This window comes from Danio rerio, chromosome 2 (genome assembly GCF_052040795.2).
Source record: "Danio rerio strain M-AB ecotype USA chromosome 2, GRCz13ab, whole genome shotgun sequence".
Classification (NCBI taxonomy): domain Eukaryota; kingdom Metazoa; phylum Chordata; class Actinopteri; order Cypriniformes; family Danionidae; genus Danio; species Danio rerio.
Window position 1 is genome coordinate 38,027,661 of NC_141022.1, and position 17,510 is coordinate 38,045,170.

A 17,510-nucleotide genomic window follows, 5' to 3' on the forward strand; every position below is an offset into this window, starting at 1 on the left:
TAACAGCCAATAAAATAGTTACTTGACAAACACTTTGCGAGCCGATGGGGTGAGAGAGGAAACACATTAGGGCTGCACAATATTGGAAAAAATGACATTGTGATGTTTTATTTTTCTGCGATACATGTTGAGAACATTTTCATCCGATGTTGGGTATAGTTGTATTTGGAAACAAATTCATATTTTTGATTGATTGGAATTATTTTGCAGGGAAGAGCATTTGCGTAAAATGTAATAAGTCAATCAATAATATTTATAAAATGGTTAAGCAACGCTAAAAATGAAGTAAACTTGACTTTATGGTTTTCTGGGAGTTTTCAATATTCAGGTACACAAATTGCATAATCAAATGTAAAATAAAACACTATGGCTTTCATTGTATATACAGTGCTCAGCATAATTGAGTGCACCCCATTTTATCTATTTCTCATGAATGTAAGCAATGTATTTTAGTGCATTTAAACAAAACAGATTTATAATAAAAAATATATTGCTGTTAATCTATGCTCAAAATTGGGTTTGGAGCTAGGTCTATTCTATGCAAGCTATGGTGACTTTCACCTTGATATTTTAGCGCAGATGTATACCTGACCGGTGAGTCGTCTGACAAAAAAGTGCCATTCTGACTCAACTCAACAGAATGCCTGACTTTAACTGCAGTATGGCAGTTTCACTATAACTCATGAACATTTCATTCATGCTCCCGTGACAAACTGGGGTATTCGACACAAATAAGGAGGAAGGACTGGTGAGAGTGTTTTGGAATTTAATAACGCAAGCCAAATGGAAAGCAAAAAAACTTCAGCATTTTGCGCTGTGTGTGAGTGCGTGCGTGTGTGTGTGTGTGTGTGTGTGTGTGTGTGTGTGTGTGTGTGTGTGTGTGTGTGTGTGTGTGTGTGTGTGTGTGTGTGTAGTCCTTTACTGATAGCTGCGTGTGTGGATCTTGTCGGAAAATATGCCAAAGTCCTACATGGCGGTGTTCTGTCGATTTGTCCTACCTCCCATTTAAAAAGTAGGTAGCACATTTTGATGACGCAATATGTTACCCTTTAGATTTTGCTACCAGTGTAAGTTTTAATGTGGATTAGTGTGATATGAAGCTGTAATATCGCCCTAACCTACCTAATCCCTAACCCCAACCTCAGAACCATACAAATAGCATAATAGTGTTGGTAGCGTAATCTGATGGGTAGTATAAAGATGTCAAAACAACAGTAATAGTTTGATCGGGTTGTTTACTTCAATAATGCCATTAATATTTGCATACTTCACATGTGCTAATTCCGTTTCTGTTTGGTTCAGCTATGACTTCATATGGATTAAGGTAATCAAAAATCGCTGTTTCGAGCTTATGGGCCTACATTTCAAAATGTATGTTAATAAACAAAAGAACATCTTATTGAACATCAGTTATTTTCATCTCCAATTATCATAGTAGAACAGTTTCTCAAGCAGTTTGTAATGCATTTAGGAGCCTTTAGTCTAATGTACCACCTGGCTTGAGAAACCCGTTCTCAAAGACTTATTATTTGGGTTGCACACATATTCTGAATGCCTTCGGCAGAATTCAAATGAGCCATTTTACTCTAAATTAATTCCGAGATTCATCTAAATAAAAAAAATGTACAAAAAAATTTTATATATTATATAATATATATATAATTATATAATATATATATATATATATATATATATATATATATATATATATATATATATATATTTATATATATATATATATATATTTATATATATATATATATATATATATATATATATATATATATATATATATATATATATTTATATATATATATAATATCTTTTTTTTATTTTGGTCTGAGAGTGGGACGCGACAAAATTTCTTTCTGTGGGAGTGGGACGGGACAGGAGTGAAAATTCACTGCCATGTCATCCTCTAATGCGCACATTGCTTTATCAAAGCTGAAACAATATAATGTGCAGCCGTAAAACACTTTCTATTTTCCTCCATGTGTGTCTTTTTCTTGAACGTATATAACTGGTGTATTTGCTTAGACTGAACTGATAATGGGTATTTTATGTGGAGAAAGTTGTTTCCTGAGCTCAACAGCTGCACTAAGTCCCAAACCGCTGACCTTTTTGAAATCATTGCATGCTGTTGTTTCTCTCACTTCTATCTCAACTATGCATCTCTGCAGGCACCTGCAAAGCAAGCACAGGATGCAAAGGTATAAACATCCTGAAAGCTCAACTCCATTTATAAAACAGACCTGCTGGAGATTTGAGTTTCTGCCCTGTTAGCAGCCATAAGAGGAAAGTGATATATCTTTACGTTGAGCTCCTTCCCAAGGGCCCTAGGCTGCATGAATGTAACCAATGGCTAAGAATGCTGGAAAGAGGGGCAAGCAATGTTAAAAGCGGTGAAAGATGAATCTCTGAGGTAGCCACGAGAATAACGCTCCTGGAATAGTTATTTCAGGGTACTGTACACTGCAGTCTGAAGCTCTTCTGAGGGGTGGGTGTTTATGACGTAGTTGACATGGACATTAAGATGAATGGTCTATGAATATTGAGTAATACGTCCTGGTAAATACCCACCCTCCCATGTGTGCACTTCTTAAGCACTTGGTGGTCTTCACAGTAGACCACCAAGACCATCAATTTGTTTTAATCCAAAACCCACTTTATACACAATTTTTAATTTTATTTCACAGCACAAAATTTCTTGTATTAAAATTTGTATTACAATATTGTCCTTTAATGCAGACAGTCAGATGCATGAACTGTACCTTTAAAAACCCAAGTACATGCACAGACGACATGAGCACCAAATAAACAAATGTAAACATCCCACTCGCTTTCTGAGCCTTGTCGTATAAGTTATTACTCTATGATTGGTCACATGCACAACAGAAACGGCTATGATTGGCTCTAATGCTCTGTTCACCGATGAGTGTGTCTGATAAACAGCAGTGGCGATCACAGCTGATCCATGATAGATGCGGAGGAGAAAATTCACTATGCAGACAAGCTCATGTCTGTATCGCTGTACCAGCTGCGAGGAGAGGAAACGTTACCTCACAGCAACTGGTCAAATGTCCACAGTGAGTAAAAGACAGAGAGAGAGAGAAGCAGAAATTGAGTTTACTTTCATTTTCTCCAGCAGTGAAATTGGGGCTTTTGCTGTAACTTCAGTGTCAGTGAAAGACTGTCTAGCAAACATACATGCAGTGAATTGTGCATTTTTGTATTAGGTATGTGGAGTGTTTTAATCACTCGCGCTCTCCTCCCTCGCCATAAGCTACCGCAATATAACGCATATGAGATAAATGACGTCAGTGCGTAAAAACCGGCTATGATCTATAACTGAACTGATACCGAACTCTACGCATCTATATTGCGGTGCATCGAAGAAACAATTGATTTTGACACCCCTAGTTTAAAACATGTGGCCACGCAATGCTTTTCTCTTCTTGTTTGCTTTTGAAAACACTATCAGTTGGGTTTAGGCAAGGGTTTAATTCAGTTAATTGCAAGGTAATGTATGTAAGGCAAGTCTTTTTTTTTTTCTTTTTTTTATCTGCAAAAGAACATAAAAATAGCATGTATAAATACAACAGCCCAATAACAATTCTTAAAAATGTAGACAGCGACCTCTAGGAGATTTGCCAACACAAGCTTCGGGTAAATTGTAGTCATTAGGTACTTTGGTTATGCATTGTCTCCCCCCTCATTATCTTGTTTAGTTTAATGTAGTAGTTGTACTACTAGTAGTAGTAGTATTAGGTAATTAGGTAAAAAGTATTAGGTGGTGGTAGGAGTAGTAGTAGTGGTCACTCTTTATTATAATGTATAATTTCCACTAACAAACCGTTAAATATGACTTTTAGTTGTCTAGTAGTAGTACGATAGTTGTTTTTTCAAGATTTGGTAGGACTAGGGATGTAGAATATGATCATGCAGAAATAAATACTTATAATCAGCCAGTATCTTAATAATAGGGAGGTAATACAGTATGCCACTAGTTATTAGTGAGAAATGATACTTCAACCAAAGAGTTACATTATTATTAATTTTATTATTATTTTATTATTATTAGTGATATCATTTTATTATGTTTAATTTTATTTACTATTATTTTATTGACACTTTAAATTGCAGACAAGGGTTATCACATTTTCACTGCAAACACAAAGCTGCCAGCGCTCAGAACTGAACAATTAAAAAATGAGACTTGTTAGAGAATGGTTTGGCAGCAGCAAAATTAGACCTTTCCTCTTTGCTAATGATGCATCAGGGCTGATTCAGCAGATTAGAGTCCAGCTTTACCTGGGCACTTAGAAAAGAACTATTGCTTGGCACCCTTGGTGGCACTGTTGGAGCTCAGACTCTGACTTAGAATGAGGCTGAGCAGGTGGTAACAGCGGACCCAAAGTGGCAGCCAAGCTGCAGTGTTAAGGCACAGGGTAGTGCATGTCTTGAATCTTCTTCTTCATTCCACAAAGTATCCATTGCAGGACTAAACTAACCAACAGGGGATATTCAATCTTGGACGGCTGCCTTGTTAGTGTACTTGATCTATGTTAGGTTAAGGCTCAGGTGGCACTCAAGGGCCATTAGATTAGCCATTGCTTGTTGAGTACATGGGTTGATCCTGTAGTAGCCACCGGGGTCACAATGGTATAGAGCGTGTACTCCACTTGGCCAGCTGCATAGTAGACCTTAGACACTAAGGTCGAAGTGTTCCTGTTTTAATTGAAGGTGTGAAAAGGATAAAACTGTGATGAATAAAAGCATCTGCTGAGAAACACATGTAAAATGAATAGTTTTAGTTTTCCATTCACTGGCCAAAGATCTGTGAAGATGTGTGGCAACTGCTTTCATAAAGGGGATCAAACTTCTTGCACCCCCTTTTTTTGCTACTTTTGGAGTAGGGTTGTAACGGTATGATTTTTTTTACGGTATGATAATCGTCTAAAACAATACCACGGTTTGACGGTTTCGCGGTATACGGTATGTTACAAATGTTACAAAATAATAGAATAGTGAAGCAAATTTTACTTTTTCCAAATAATATATTTTCAGTTACTATAAACAACACCACTTACAATGAACAAATAAAAAAATGAGAAAATAATAAATAATGTGTCAAAGTCCAAATAAACATGGTGCAAATCCTCAGTAAAAAAATAGATATAAATATTTACTATACTATAAATAGTTACATAACGAAACTAGATTCAATATGGAACATCCTTAGGTTTTATGTGCCAGCATGGATATGGTTGTCTGTGGATATGGATTTGGATATGGTTGTCTGCAATACAGACAAACAGCTGCACCTTCATTTGCGTCTTTTGAAAACAGCAAGAGCAGCAGTTCGTCTTTGCTGTCACTGTTTTGTCATGTTTCTGTGCTGCTGTGCATGCAAAAGTACTTAGTATGAGAAGTATTTCACACAAAACTTTTTTTTTGCGTTTTATTTAGCCGCGCATAAATGTATGCCTATCTCTCATTCCGTGTTGTTCAAAAAGCTCATGTTGGTCCACAAACAAAAGCGAAACCTATGCTTATTGGTTGCGATATAGCGAGTTTGAACCAATCTGGACATGGAGGAGGGACAATGCATCAATGTATCATGTCTGATTTGTCCGGAGACACAGTGACGAGCGTTTCTTTGTCAAATCAGCGTTGTCAAATTTTGATGACGTAACCGCACTGATTCCGGAGCCTCTGAAAGTCCGCGAATGATACAGCACTGGAAAGCTGAGACTCTCTTCTTTATGCCAATCTTTGAATTGTATGAATCGGATCAGCGGATCAAAAGTTATTAAACATTTAAGAGCAATACTTATTTTTAGCCGCGGGCGGCTGTCTCGGTCTTTAAGGGTTGAAACCGTTGATATGCAATTGTTCATGGTGTGTTCATGGTGTGATAATCGTGCACGTTCAAATCGTGGTAGACCATCATACCGGTATATTGTGACAACCCTACTTTGGAGTGTGAGGAGTGACACTGCGAACTTTCTTGTGAACTTTAGGACTGAACAGAGTTGGTATCTGGTGGAGGTGAATAATTACAGTAACTGATAGGGGACTGGATCCTCCTGGTCTGATAACTAAAAACCAGATTCTTTCACAGTCTTGGTGAGGATCTAGATAAGATTACTATTCAGACCATGCCTGACAGCACCACACTGAAGGGGAATCGTTTCGCTGAAGGGTAAGTGAGGTACGTTGGATCACGTCTGACGTGAGCTCACATGGCCCTCTCGCTCAGCCCTCTGATTTCTTGATTCTGAAAAGAAAGCAATTCCTGAGTGCGGCAAACCGAGACTCTTGCTTTAGCAATGAAAGCAGCTTGTCTCTGTGAGTTCAGTTTCTGAACGGGATCTGCCAAGACAAACACATCCAGAGTGCAGATCTGAGGGATTTTTGCCCCAGACACATTTTAAATATCAATTCATATTTATAGGAAAACATTGCACAATTCTGAGTGTGCTTCTTGCAGGTGAGTGGGGTTGACAAACCACCTGTAGGAAACACTCTTTCCTCTTTATGCACCAGACCCGTTTTTTTTAAACACCCTATTATAAGGACTCAATAATAATATAAAAAATGCAAATAGCATACAGTATTATGTTCTCTGGTTATTTGAAGTGCTTCCTTTATTCTCATTTGTAAGTCGTTTTACATAAAAATGATCAAAAGTCAAAATATTATTATTATTTTGTTTTATAATAATGATTACCTGTTTTTGGAGCCAACCCCAAGTGGCCAGTCAACGAATTGTAGTTTCATTTACTTCCATATTGGTTTCACGAAGGACACCAGGAGGTTGCTGCTTGCATGTATTAAGGAAGTAAACTAAAAATACAAAGAAATGAAGAAATACTAAAGGTTATTGCACACTGAATCCAAAACTTTCCACTAGAATGTGGCGGACAGTTGAGAACCCCTGTATGCTTGATTCAGTGACTGGCGTTGCTTAATGTGTGTCTGTGTGTGGGTGTATATGTGTGTCCATACATTTGACATACTGCTCATAGACATTATAACAGTAAGCAAGGTCTGCTTTATGTCAATTACTTTGACACGTCAACGCAGCCACCGACTATTATAATGTCTATTGGTTCTGCCAGTCTCTCTTTAGGATTTATTTATGTACGTGAATGTGTGAACTATCAAAAGCAATGTATCAAAATTCCACTGATTTCCTGAAATAAACTTTGCATTTCGGGATAATCATAATGAAGCTCTTTGAATATGAGCTAAACTCTCCATCCGCAATAAAGCATTGTATGGACACAATATGAAGCATTTTCCTCTTTATTTTTTTCTACTTCGGAGAAGTGAGGAGAGCAAAGCATCACTGTTAGAACTGACTTCAAAATGTTTACATTTTTTCGTATTGGATCAGACTCAGTGTGCAAGGTTTGTTTATGTGACTTTTTTGCATTCAATTCAAACATTTTGGACATCAATGTGTAAAGACCTTAATTCTTAAATCTGTAGATCTTCTACAGGCACTTTTAATTTTAGTAATACTAGTAGTAATACCAATAATAAAATCCCACATGGAAAGAACAGGTATGAGGATATATGCGCATAAATCAAACATTTATGCAGTATATATGCACATTTATGATAATACATAGACTGCATATATGCACATGTATGCCACATATAGGCAAAATTGAGGTGCATATATGTGCATATACAGGCCATATAAGTCTCCTGTATTGCTTCTTTATATATCCACATATAAGCTCTTTATGTGCATACAAGATATGTCTCCCATATAGCTCACTTTGGAAACTGTTAAACATGATGCCTAGCTCATATCTTCTATTATCAAGGCAGTAACTAAGAAAAAAAAAAAAGAAAAGAAGAAAAACGTATGCATGTGTGAAATTGGCATGCTATGGAATTTAACTATGACAAATAAGAGCCCACAAGGAAAGAACCTCGATAAACATATGTTTTAATATAGGTTTTGATATAAGATTAATATTGGTTTAATCTTAACGTATGTCACATATATTAAAAACTTATATTAAAATATATATGTTTATATAGGTTCTATAGGTTCTTTCCATGTGTGATATATTAAAAAAATCAATAATACTACATGACAAATATTCACTTACTTTCTGGATTGTGGTTGATCTGGATACTGTCCATGCTTGGATGGCAAACATGGCGGATATTGGCACCAAATAGCATTTAATGGAGGAAGCGTAATAAATTAGACAATAAAACATGGGAGTCATGACCAGTTCAGTAAATCCCTTTTATCCCTGTGGGTTCTACCATAGCAACGCACTTAGAGTTTAAGTGCTTGATAATACCTTGTTTTATGCCCACATCCACCCTTGAACGGAAAGGGCATTTCCTCTTGGCTTTCTCATTTATTCTGCAAACGCCACCTAGATCAGATAAAGGCCCATCTGGAAAACTGTCCTACAATAACCCACTGATTAATATTGGCCTAGTCCCCTGGCCTCACATCACACACAGTTGCACAGAAACAAACAAATAAACAAAAGAAAAGAAAAAAAGTTTAGTCAAAAGAAATCACAATTATTTATCATTCTCATGCTTTCAGAGGCATGAAAGTCAATGAGATTTTTAAACAAAAGATTGTGACGCAGATTTTGCATTGATTTTTACCGGCAGAGACGGAGGTGATTTATCATGGAGAGATGCAGAAACATCATCCTCTGCAGAGTTGCTTTCTTCAATATTTTCCTGACAATAAATTGTCTTCTGTTCAGATCATCCTGATGAATTGTAAACATATTACATTTTGTGAAATACAATAAAATAAATCATTATTGAAGTAATATTCGTAATAAAAATATTAATAAAAATGGCACAGTGGGTAGCACAATTGCCTCACAGCAAGAAGGTTGCTGGTTCGAGCCCTGGCTGGGTCAGTGGGCATATCTTTTTTTTTTTTTTTTTCAGATTCCATTTCTTTGTGGAGTTTGCATGTTCTCCCTGTGTATGTGTGGGTTTTCTCCGGGTGCTCCGGTTTCCCCCACAGTGCAAAGACGTGGTAAAGATAAATTGAAAATCAGAAATTCACATTAAATTGAGATGTAGCGTTTGTTTATGAAGATATTGAGTTTATTCAAATGATTAAAATAGAGCAAAAACAAACCAACTAACAATAAAAAAAAAAAAACACACACACATTACTGAACTTGTATGAATTCGAACAAATTAGCCACTAAACTGACAAAGCGTAAAATAGTTACATTTCCTCGTGAGATCAGGCTGACTATTCTTTGCATAAAAAAACAAAACAAAACATACGTATTGATAAGAAAAATTACAGAATCATTAGCGACCAGTTTTAAGCCATCATGGTGGCATTTCTTTGTAGAGTTTGCATGTTTATCCCGTGTTCACGTGGGTTTTCTTTGGATGCTCCGGTTTTCCTCACAGTCCAAAGATGTGTGTGAATGCGGGGAGTGTATGAGTGTTTTCTAGTGTTGGGTTGCAGCTGGAAGGGTATCCGCTGTGCAAAACATATGCTGGATAAGTTGGCGGATAATAAAGGCACCCAAGCTGAAAAGAAAATGAATGAATGAATATTACCTGTTTTAGGAATTTACGACTTACAGGACATCTGCTTAAAGAACTTGTTAAAGAATGTGACAAACCGAAAATAGCATCACTTGTATCCACTGGCTAATTCAATTAGATCTTTCCGTGCTACTGGACTGTGAGGTTTTGTTTGGTCTTAATAGTTTCTCCTTCATAAAGAGATACCCCATCTGGTCTAATTTTAAACCGTCTGTAACATGCAGCCTTCCCTAATTTTCTCTGCAGTGAAGTTACATTTTGCTTGTTTGGCTAATTCAAAGTGATGGACCCAAAGGAAATCGAATTACGCAAAACTAATTATCTATTGGATCTGGTGCTGTATGTGGCCGCTGCCTTGGTATGGTTTTTATCTAGCTGTCTTTAGGAGCATGTTCACTGTAGGTTATAATCACACCTTCCTGTAGTGGTTAAAAGGGAATTTCTGTGCACTCTTGAACCGCTATAATTAGTTACAACTATAATCATATTTTTAAAATGCACAGAAAACAACTTTATGCTTCATGTTTTTTTCAGATACTGTAAATGCTCTTACTGTACACAGTTACATATATCTTTAAAAATAATTCTGATTATTACATGCGTAAGTAATTTATGTAATATGCTGTGTTGAAGTATGGGTTATTATAATAAATTATTAATTTTTCTGTACTTTTTTTTCTAAGCTGTTGTGGGGTTTTTTAGTAATTGATCATACACCACTAGAAAACTGATGTAATACCTTTGAAACTGCTGAAAATTTCTTTCTGAAGCACACACACACATTTGAATTCGGCATAAATTAACTGTGGCTAAAAAGAGCTTTTTAAATCCAATCAAGCAAACAGAACTGGATATATGAGTCCATGATAAAAAAAAAAGGTTTAAAAGCATCAAAAGATTAAAAGTGCAATACATTTTTTGTTTGCCCCCATGTTTTAAAATATTAATAACACATACACATTGATGTGGATTTTAAATGAGGTTTAAAGTGTACAGTTGGGTTAAGTTTTTTTGTCTCTGCAGACTTTTAGTTAGTTTTTATTTTTTTAGTAATTTTGTTTTCTTTAATCAGGATATTCAGTTCCATATGCCTGTTTACTCCTTAGTTGATATGCCAATTTTATTTTTGATTAATAAGCACTATCAATTTATTAGGATTTCTGTTTTCATTATTTCAGTTTAGTTGATTGTTTGGTAAGTTTGTGTTCTGTGAGCAGTTTTTAGTTTAAATACTTAAAGATCAGTTTTATTAAACCACACTGCAATGGGATTCTTTTTTTATTTTTGAGCTTATATGTTTTACTGTGTGTATTAGTGTATCTAAAGAATGAACATATTTGATAATTGCATATGACCTTAAAGATGCAAGTTAATATATGGCATATATTATGTATACTTGAAAATAATTAATTGTTTTGTACAATACAATTTGTACAGTACAATTTTCTATAGTTGTGTAGTGGGAGAAGAAACTTAAATTGTTACGGCTGATTTATAATTTTGCCTGTTGCCAAGTCGCGGACCTTTGCTGACTCTGCACACACCTCGTGAAACGAATAAGGTTTTTATACTTGACACGTTTGTCGTGATATTCTTTAAAATGTCAGGGGGCGATCAAAAGAAACCCACCGTGAAGTCAGACAGTTAAACAGAGGAGTAGGAAGTTTCTCAAATCATCATTAATTTCGTTCAAGATTTTTTAACTATTTATTTTTATTCATTTTATCATTTATTTTAATGGCATATAAGCAGAGGATACAAATCAGCTTTTTATTACTTTTTATTTTAGGTATGTTCATTTACTTATATCAGTCTTTGAGTAGCTCTCAGCTGTGTGTGTGTGTGTGTGTGTGTGTGTGTGTGTGTGTGTGTGTGTGTGTGTGTGTGTGTGTGTGTGTGTGTGTGTGTGTGTGTGTAATCAATGGAGAACCAGAACAGGTGTGTGTGTGGTGCCTAAAGGGAGTTGTAGTTCATATGGTGACAGAATTGTAGTCCGAGTGAGTGAATGTTGTCCAGCGATCGCTGGTGATCGTGACGCTTATATTGCTTGTAAAAATATGGTGCCATTCATTTATAACCATGTGTTTTGCTGCATATATTGTTTAAATGTGTTATTTTGCTGTTGTAAATGTGTAATGTTACTGTTTGACTATTAACATTTACATAATTAATAGTTTAATTCTTATTGGGTTTTGTGTGAATATTTAGTATTGAGTCAAGTTGACTTACTTACTGAGTACCTCAGTTACTTTTCAAACAAAGTAATTAGAAAAGTAATTTAAATACACATAATTCATTTCTTTATTAAAGTAACTTACCCAACACTGCAACACTGAGAATTAAATTGTAAACCTGGAATATAGTTTTGAAGTATTCCTGCTAGAATGTTTAAATGTTTTTCCTTCTAAATCCTTATAAACCTTCTCTTTTCCTTTATAGGGTGGCATGATCGCTCTTCTGCTGTCCATCCTGTGCTTGGTGTTGATCCTGTACACTCGCAGACGCTGGTGTAAACGTCGCCGGGTTCCTCAACCTCAAAAGAGCGCCAGTGCTGAAGCTGCCAATGAGATCCACTACATCCCCTCAGTACTGATGGGTGGACAGGCCCGGGAAAGTCTGAGAAATTCGCGCGGGCAGGGCCACAACTCGAGTGGCACACTCAGCATCCGAGAGACCCCCATACTGGATGGGTACGAGTATGACATCACTGACCTGCGGCATCACCTGCAGCGGGAGTGTATGAATGGTGGAGAGGACTTCACCAGTCAGGTCACCCGCACGCTAGACTCACTTCAGGGGTGCAATGAAAAGGGGGGCATGGACCTCACTCCAGGTGTGTTTTTAAGATTTTAGTAAAAATATAAATTCATATAATTGTCTGTTGAAACATACAAACTATGTGTAGGGATGTGCAATAGTTAGGTTCAAGACATCTTGGAGTACTTTTTATTTTAGCACATTTGTGTATGTCAAGCATCAGTTAAGACAACATTAGCACCTGTTAGCTTTAATTGTGGGGACAACGAAATATTTTTGAGGTTTTGTCAGCTAATTTCATCTTCTGGGTTTCAAATAACTTTTAGGATGGGATCCTCACGATTTGTGTTTCATTTTGTGAGCCAACTGACAAACAGTTCCCTCTTTTTCTCCTGCTTTGCTGGCCACGCCCACTCCTACCTCTGCTTGCAGTGCTCCACACCCATCATGAAGCATTTTTTAAAAATAAAAAAAAATGCTGAGGTATGCTTAAATCGAAATATGGGGTTTAGTGGCCCTTTAATGTATTTTTAAACATACAAACTGTAGGATTGTGTGATAGACAGTTATTGGTAATATCATACTATTTGTTTTAGAAATGAAGGACCTGACATTTTAAGGTATATCTCTCACCTTGCTAACAACAAAAGTTTCTAGAAACTAGAAACTATTCGATTTAAATATTGAATTATTAGAAAACGAGTTTAGGTAAAATTACCCATTATTATTTATCAAAGTAAAAAGAAATTAAAAAATTACAAGGGCGCTCTTTTCTTAATTATAACCTCATGAGCACGAATGATGTATTGAGAGTTTACAAACAATAAAATTATATTGAACAATATTAAAATTGAGAACATAATTGTCTGTTTTAGTTTTAAAAAAGTTGCAAACAAAGCAGAATATTTGTGTCTGAGCAAAACTGCGATGTTACTCTGTTATCCAATAGGTCATTGGAATCAATGATTTACTAATTAATTAATAAACACTTAAAATATTTGTAACATTGCATATGCTTTATATTGCCACTTTGATAGGTTTTAAATAAAATAAAAATAAATAAAACAGTTATAAAATAGAAATATAACTGACAAAATTCCTCTAAAATTAGCAAACAAAACTAAAAAAATCATCCCAAAATAATTTAGCAGTGCTGTAGTTAAGGCGCCAGATGCTAACTTGAAATCAGCATGTTTTTTTTTATGTGTAATGAGTTAATTGATCTGTTGAAAAGCACCAGGTCTCATTATGCTTCATTAAAACCAGTAATAAACAAATCATTCATGCGTAATGAACTGGATCGACTGTTTCGTTAAAAAAGTCTTACTCAAAACAATTTATTTTTTACTAAACTCTCAGGAATATTCCAATAAAGAATAGGATGGATGTCATGAATGTCAATGACTAGAGATATTAAGTCATATAACTGCAGCTTTTAAAGCTACAGTATGGCTTCAGAACCATATCATATAGTTAAAAACACACCTTCAAAATCCTTTTTATTGTGCCCTTACATCTGTTTTAAGCCATTGGATGCTTCAATGCACATTAATTGTAGTTATATATAAAACAAGAGAAGAAAACCAGCACAGTCTTCAAAAAAATAAATAATAAAATTTCCTTTTTGTGTTGTATGGAAGAAATTCTGTCTTACAGCTTTGGAATGATATGAGAGGGAGTAAATGAAGCAGTTTTATGTTTTGACTGAACTGCCCTTTTAACATGCCCAACAATATCTGAGCTATAAAATTGCCAATAAAGCCTCAGACAATAATCTTAATGATTTTAATAACATGCTTTAATCATCGCCTAAATTAATTCACACTCCCGAATCAGTGTTTTGATTTAGTGCCTAATTTCAAAGATAAATAAACAGCTTGGCAAGCCGGCCTTGAATGCTTAAGTGAACGGACATGATCAAAGCATGTTGAGGATCTTTCTACATTTGATATAGACATAACAAGTCTTTCAAAATGATATTTTTATATGTTAAATCCTTTGAATGTTTTATCCATATTCTCAATATACTACTTTGTTTACAATTCATGAGTCTGTGAGATGTAAATTAGATCTGTTAAGCACATCATTCTCACATTGCTGACCCTGAAAATATTTATTTCACCTCGATAGCTCAGGAGTCTGAGCGGAGCTCGTCTTTTTGGTTTGTGGCTGAGAGTGAGAAACCCCAGGTTAAGTGCAAGCTCTAGAAATTGGATAAAGCCTCTATCAAAACCACTGCAGAGCGGAAATCAGCATGACATATTTATTTATTTGGTTAAAGCTATTTTCCCTAAATAATATCAAAGTAATGATATTTCTGCAAGGCAAAACTGTTTATTTGGCCAGAGGTCTAGGGCACCATTGAAATCCATTTAGCACGAAATCTAGGCAGCCATTTTGACCATTTTCAAATTTTGCAGTATAAAAAGGCTATTGAAAGCAAACCCATGTAACTGTAATACCATTATCTTACTCATTCACTGAACAATCTATTCCTAAACCCCACTTACACACTTCTCACAAAGATTCTAACATTAATGAATGCTTGCTTTTCTGGAATTTCTCATAACAGAATTTGTGAAACTCATACCAGTCTTTTTTTAGTGGTGATGGTTTGTTCAAACATCGGTTATAGCAGTGTTGGCATATATATATATATATATATATATATATATATATATATATATATATATATATATATATATATATATATATATATATATATATATATATATATATATAGCCAACACTGCTATAACTATATATATACTTAATTTTAAGTGAATACAATTTTTATATTTAAATGTAACTTGAATGTAAATTACACTTTCAGAAAAAAAATCTTACAATAGCAGCTGAAAAATGTTTTGAACTTGTCATGAACACGGTATACTGTAGATTGTTCTAAGGAAGTTTCTTAAGAACAAATGAATGGAAATTCTTAACAAGATATTGGTGAATGTTATTGCTCAATATTATTTCATTAAAATCAGAAATTGCATATTATTTGTTACCTCAAATCACTACATTGACTGTATATATTTGAAATGGCATATTATTTAAGGGTAGTCTAATTTTCTCATACAATGTCCTTAAAGATTTTTAATGTGCATTAAAATGTATATTGGTGATGATTTTAGTAATTATTATGTCATAATATTTAATTAGCATACTACTAATTGTCTGTAATGCAATACATTTTCACATTCATTAGAATGTGTGTCCTGACACTTATTATTACCAATTCTAACATAACATAAACAAAACTGATTCCAGTTTGTGCTGTACTGGATAGCCCTTCTTAGCTTCAGTGGGCAACCATGTGAGTTGCAGAGAGCCAAAACAAAACAGCTCTTACACTATTATATATTACAAAAAAAGCTAAATATGATCTGACATAAAGCAGCACGGTTGCTCAGTGGTTGGCACTTTCGCCTTACAGCAAGAAGGTCGCTGGTTCGAGTCTCGGCTGGACCAGTTGACATTTCTTTGCAGAGTTTGCATGTTCGCCCCGTGTTCATGTTGGTTTCTTCTGGTTTCCCTCATAGTCTAAATATATTTGCTGTAAGTGAATTGGATGAACTAAATTGGCCATAATGTATGCTGATAGGGCATGCGCTGTGTAAAACATATGCTGGAATAGTTGCCGATTTATTCCACTGTGGCGACACTGGTACTAAGTCAAAGGTAAATGAATGAATGATCTGACATTTACATTTGTTTCAGTCTAATATGAACAGTCAGATTTACTGTTTTAGCCACTCTGCGTATTACTAGCATTAAGCTTTTCAATAATCAAGAAAGAATGAATATGATTCACATGACCATACCTGAGCTTGTGCTGTATTGGCCTTGTCGCTTGGACACACAGAATTTGGAATAGCTGCCCCTCGTTGAATGTGAAATGATGTTGATGTTTGCATTGAAGAGTAGCCCATTATAAATACCCCCTAAAAAGCATTGCAGGAAAGGAGCGATTCCATGCTGTCATAGTAATTTGCTTAATACAATAAAAACCCTGCAGTGCCAGTTGTCTTTGTTGTGCAATTTACTCATTATGAAGGGGTAGACTAACTACGGGGGATGGCCATGTTGCGTAATAGTGAATGACGGCACATCATATCCCGAATTGCTGGGCTCTCAGTTGCTTCCGCTGTAATATAACCCTGAAAATACTTCACACAGACCACTTAGACTTGTCCTTCTCAATGACAAGTGTTTACATAAAGTGTCTCTGCATGCCCTTGGCGGACTGTTATTTGCTGCTCATCCGTCTGTCTCTTTTTATCCCTAATTGTAACCTTTTTCCATCAGGGAGTGATAGCACAAAACTGTCCCTAATGAGCAAGTACAAGGATAACATCATTGCTACCAGTCCTGTCGACAGCAACCACCAGCAAAACACACTTCTTCCACACAATACCTCCACCAGCCAGCGCAAAAGGCTGTCCAGCAAAACACACGGTGAGTTTTCATAATGTATAAAGGTTAAAGTGGTTTTTGTAACCTGGTGGTTCACATCCTACACTTAAATATACAGTACATTTTGTACTGCGGTTATCTGCAGTGTTAGGGGTAACGCGTTATAAGTAACATGCGTTAGGTAATAAGACAGTGTACTGTTCTAGTAACTGAGTATCAAAGAATATGGGTTTTTTCAAGTCAGATGGAGTATCAGGTATGTCAGTACTTACTGAAGACAACAATAACAACAAATGATTGGCATCAGTTCACGTTCTCCAGGTAAAATAATTATTTTGTCTAAAAAAAAACAAAAAACAAAAAATGGTTATTGCTTTTAATGTTGAGGAGATGCAGCCACTGCCTACAAGCAACTTCGTTTTGTAGTATAGTAAGATTTTTTTTTCTCTTGTGGGAAGGGATTTACATGTTTATTAAGGCCACGTGAAGCAATTTATTTAATGTATAAAGCTAAAAGATTTATTTTGATTTGGGGATGTTTGGGGACCTTTTTAAGTTACTATGAGGTACACATTTGAACATTTAGGAATTAATATGTACCCTTAAGGCTCTGATAGGAACATAAAAGTACCTTCTGAAAAGGTACTGCCCCAGTGACATATTTTGTACCTTTATTTCTAAGAGTGTAGAACTAATTTGTATATGTTGAATTTGTGTTTAAAACATTTGTCATGTAGACAAGTAACAGTTGTGCT

At 35.4% G+C, this 17,510-nt stretch overlaps 1 protein-coding gene and 1 long non-coding RNA gene across 8 annotated transcripts in view; both read left to right on the plus strand.

Moving 5' to 3' along the window:
- astn1 (astrotactin 1) overlaps positions 1-17,510 on the plus strand; it is a 414,746-nt gene that overhangs the window by 106,578 nt on the left and 290,658 nt on the right. For all 7 annotated transcript variants that reach the window (XM_087241082.1, XM_087241083.1, XM_087241084.1 and 4 more), the window contains exons 3-4: positions 12,016-12,409; positions 16,648-16,797. In XM_087241082.1, the coding sequence (XP_087097208.1) occupies positions 12,016-12,409; positions 16,648-16,797 (544 nt within the window). The remainder of the gene's footprint in view (positions 1-12,015; positions 12,410-16,647; positions 16,798-17,510) is intronic.
- LOC147846411 (uncharacterized) lies at positions 1,808-7,850 on the plus strand. The gene is made up of 3 exons (XR_015478724.1): positions 1,808-3,802; positions 4,149-4,912; positions 5,985-7,850. It is a non-coding gene; the product is annotated as an uncharacterized LOC147846411 (long non-coding RNA).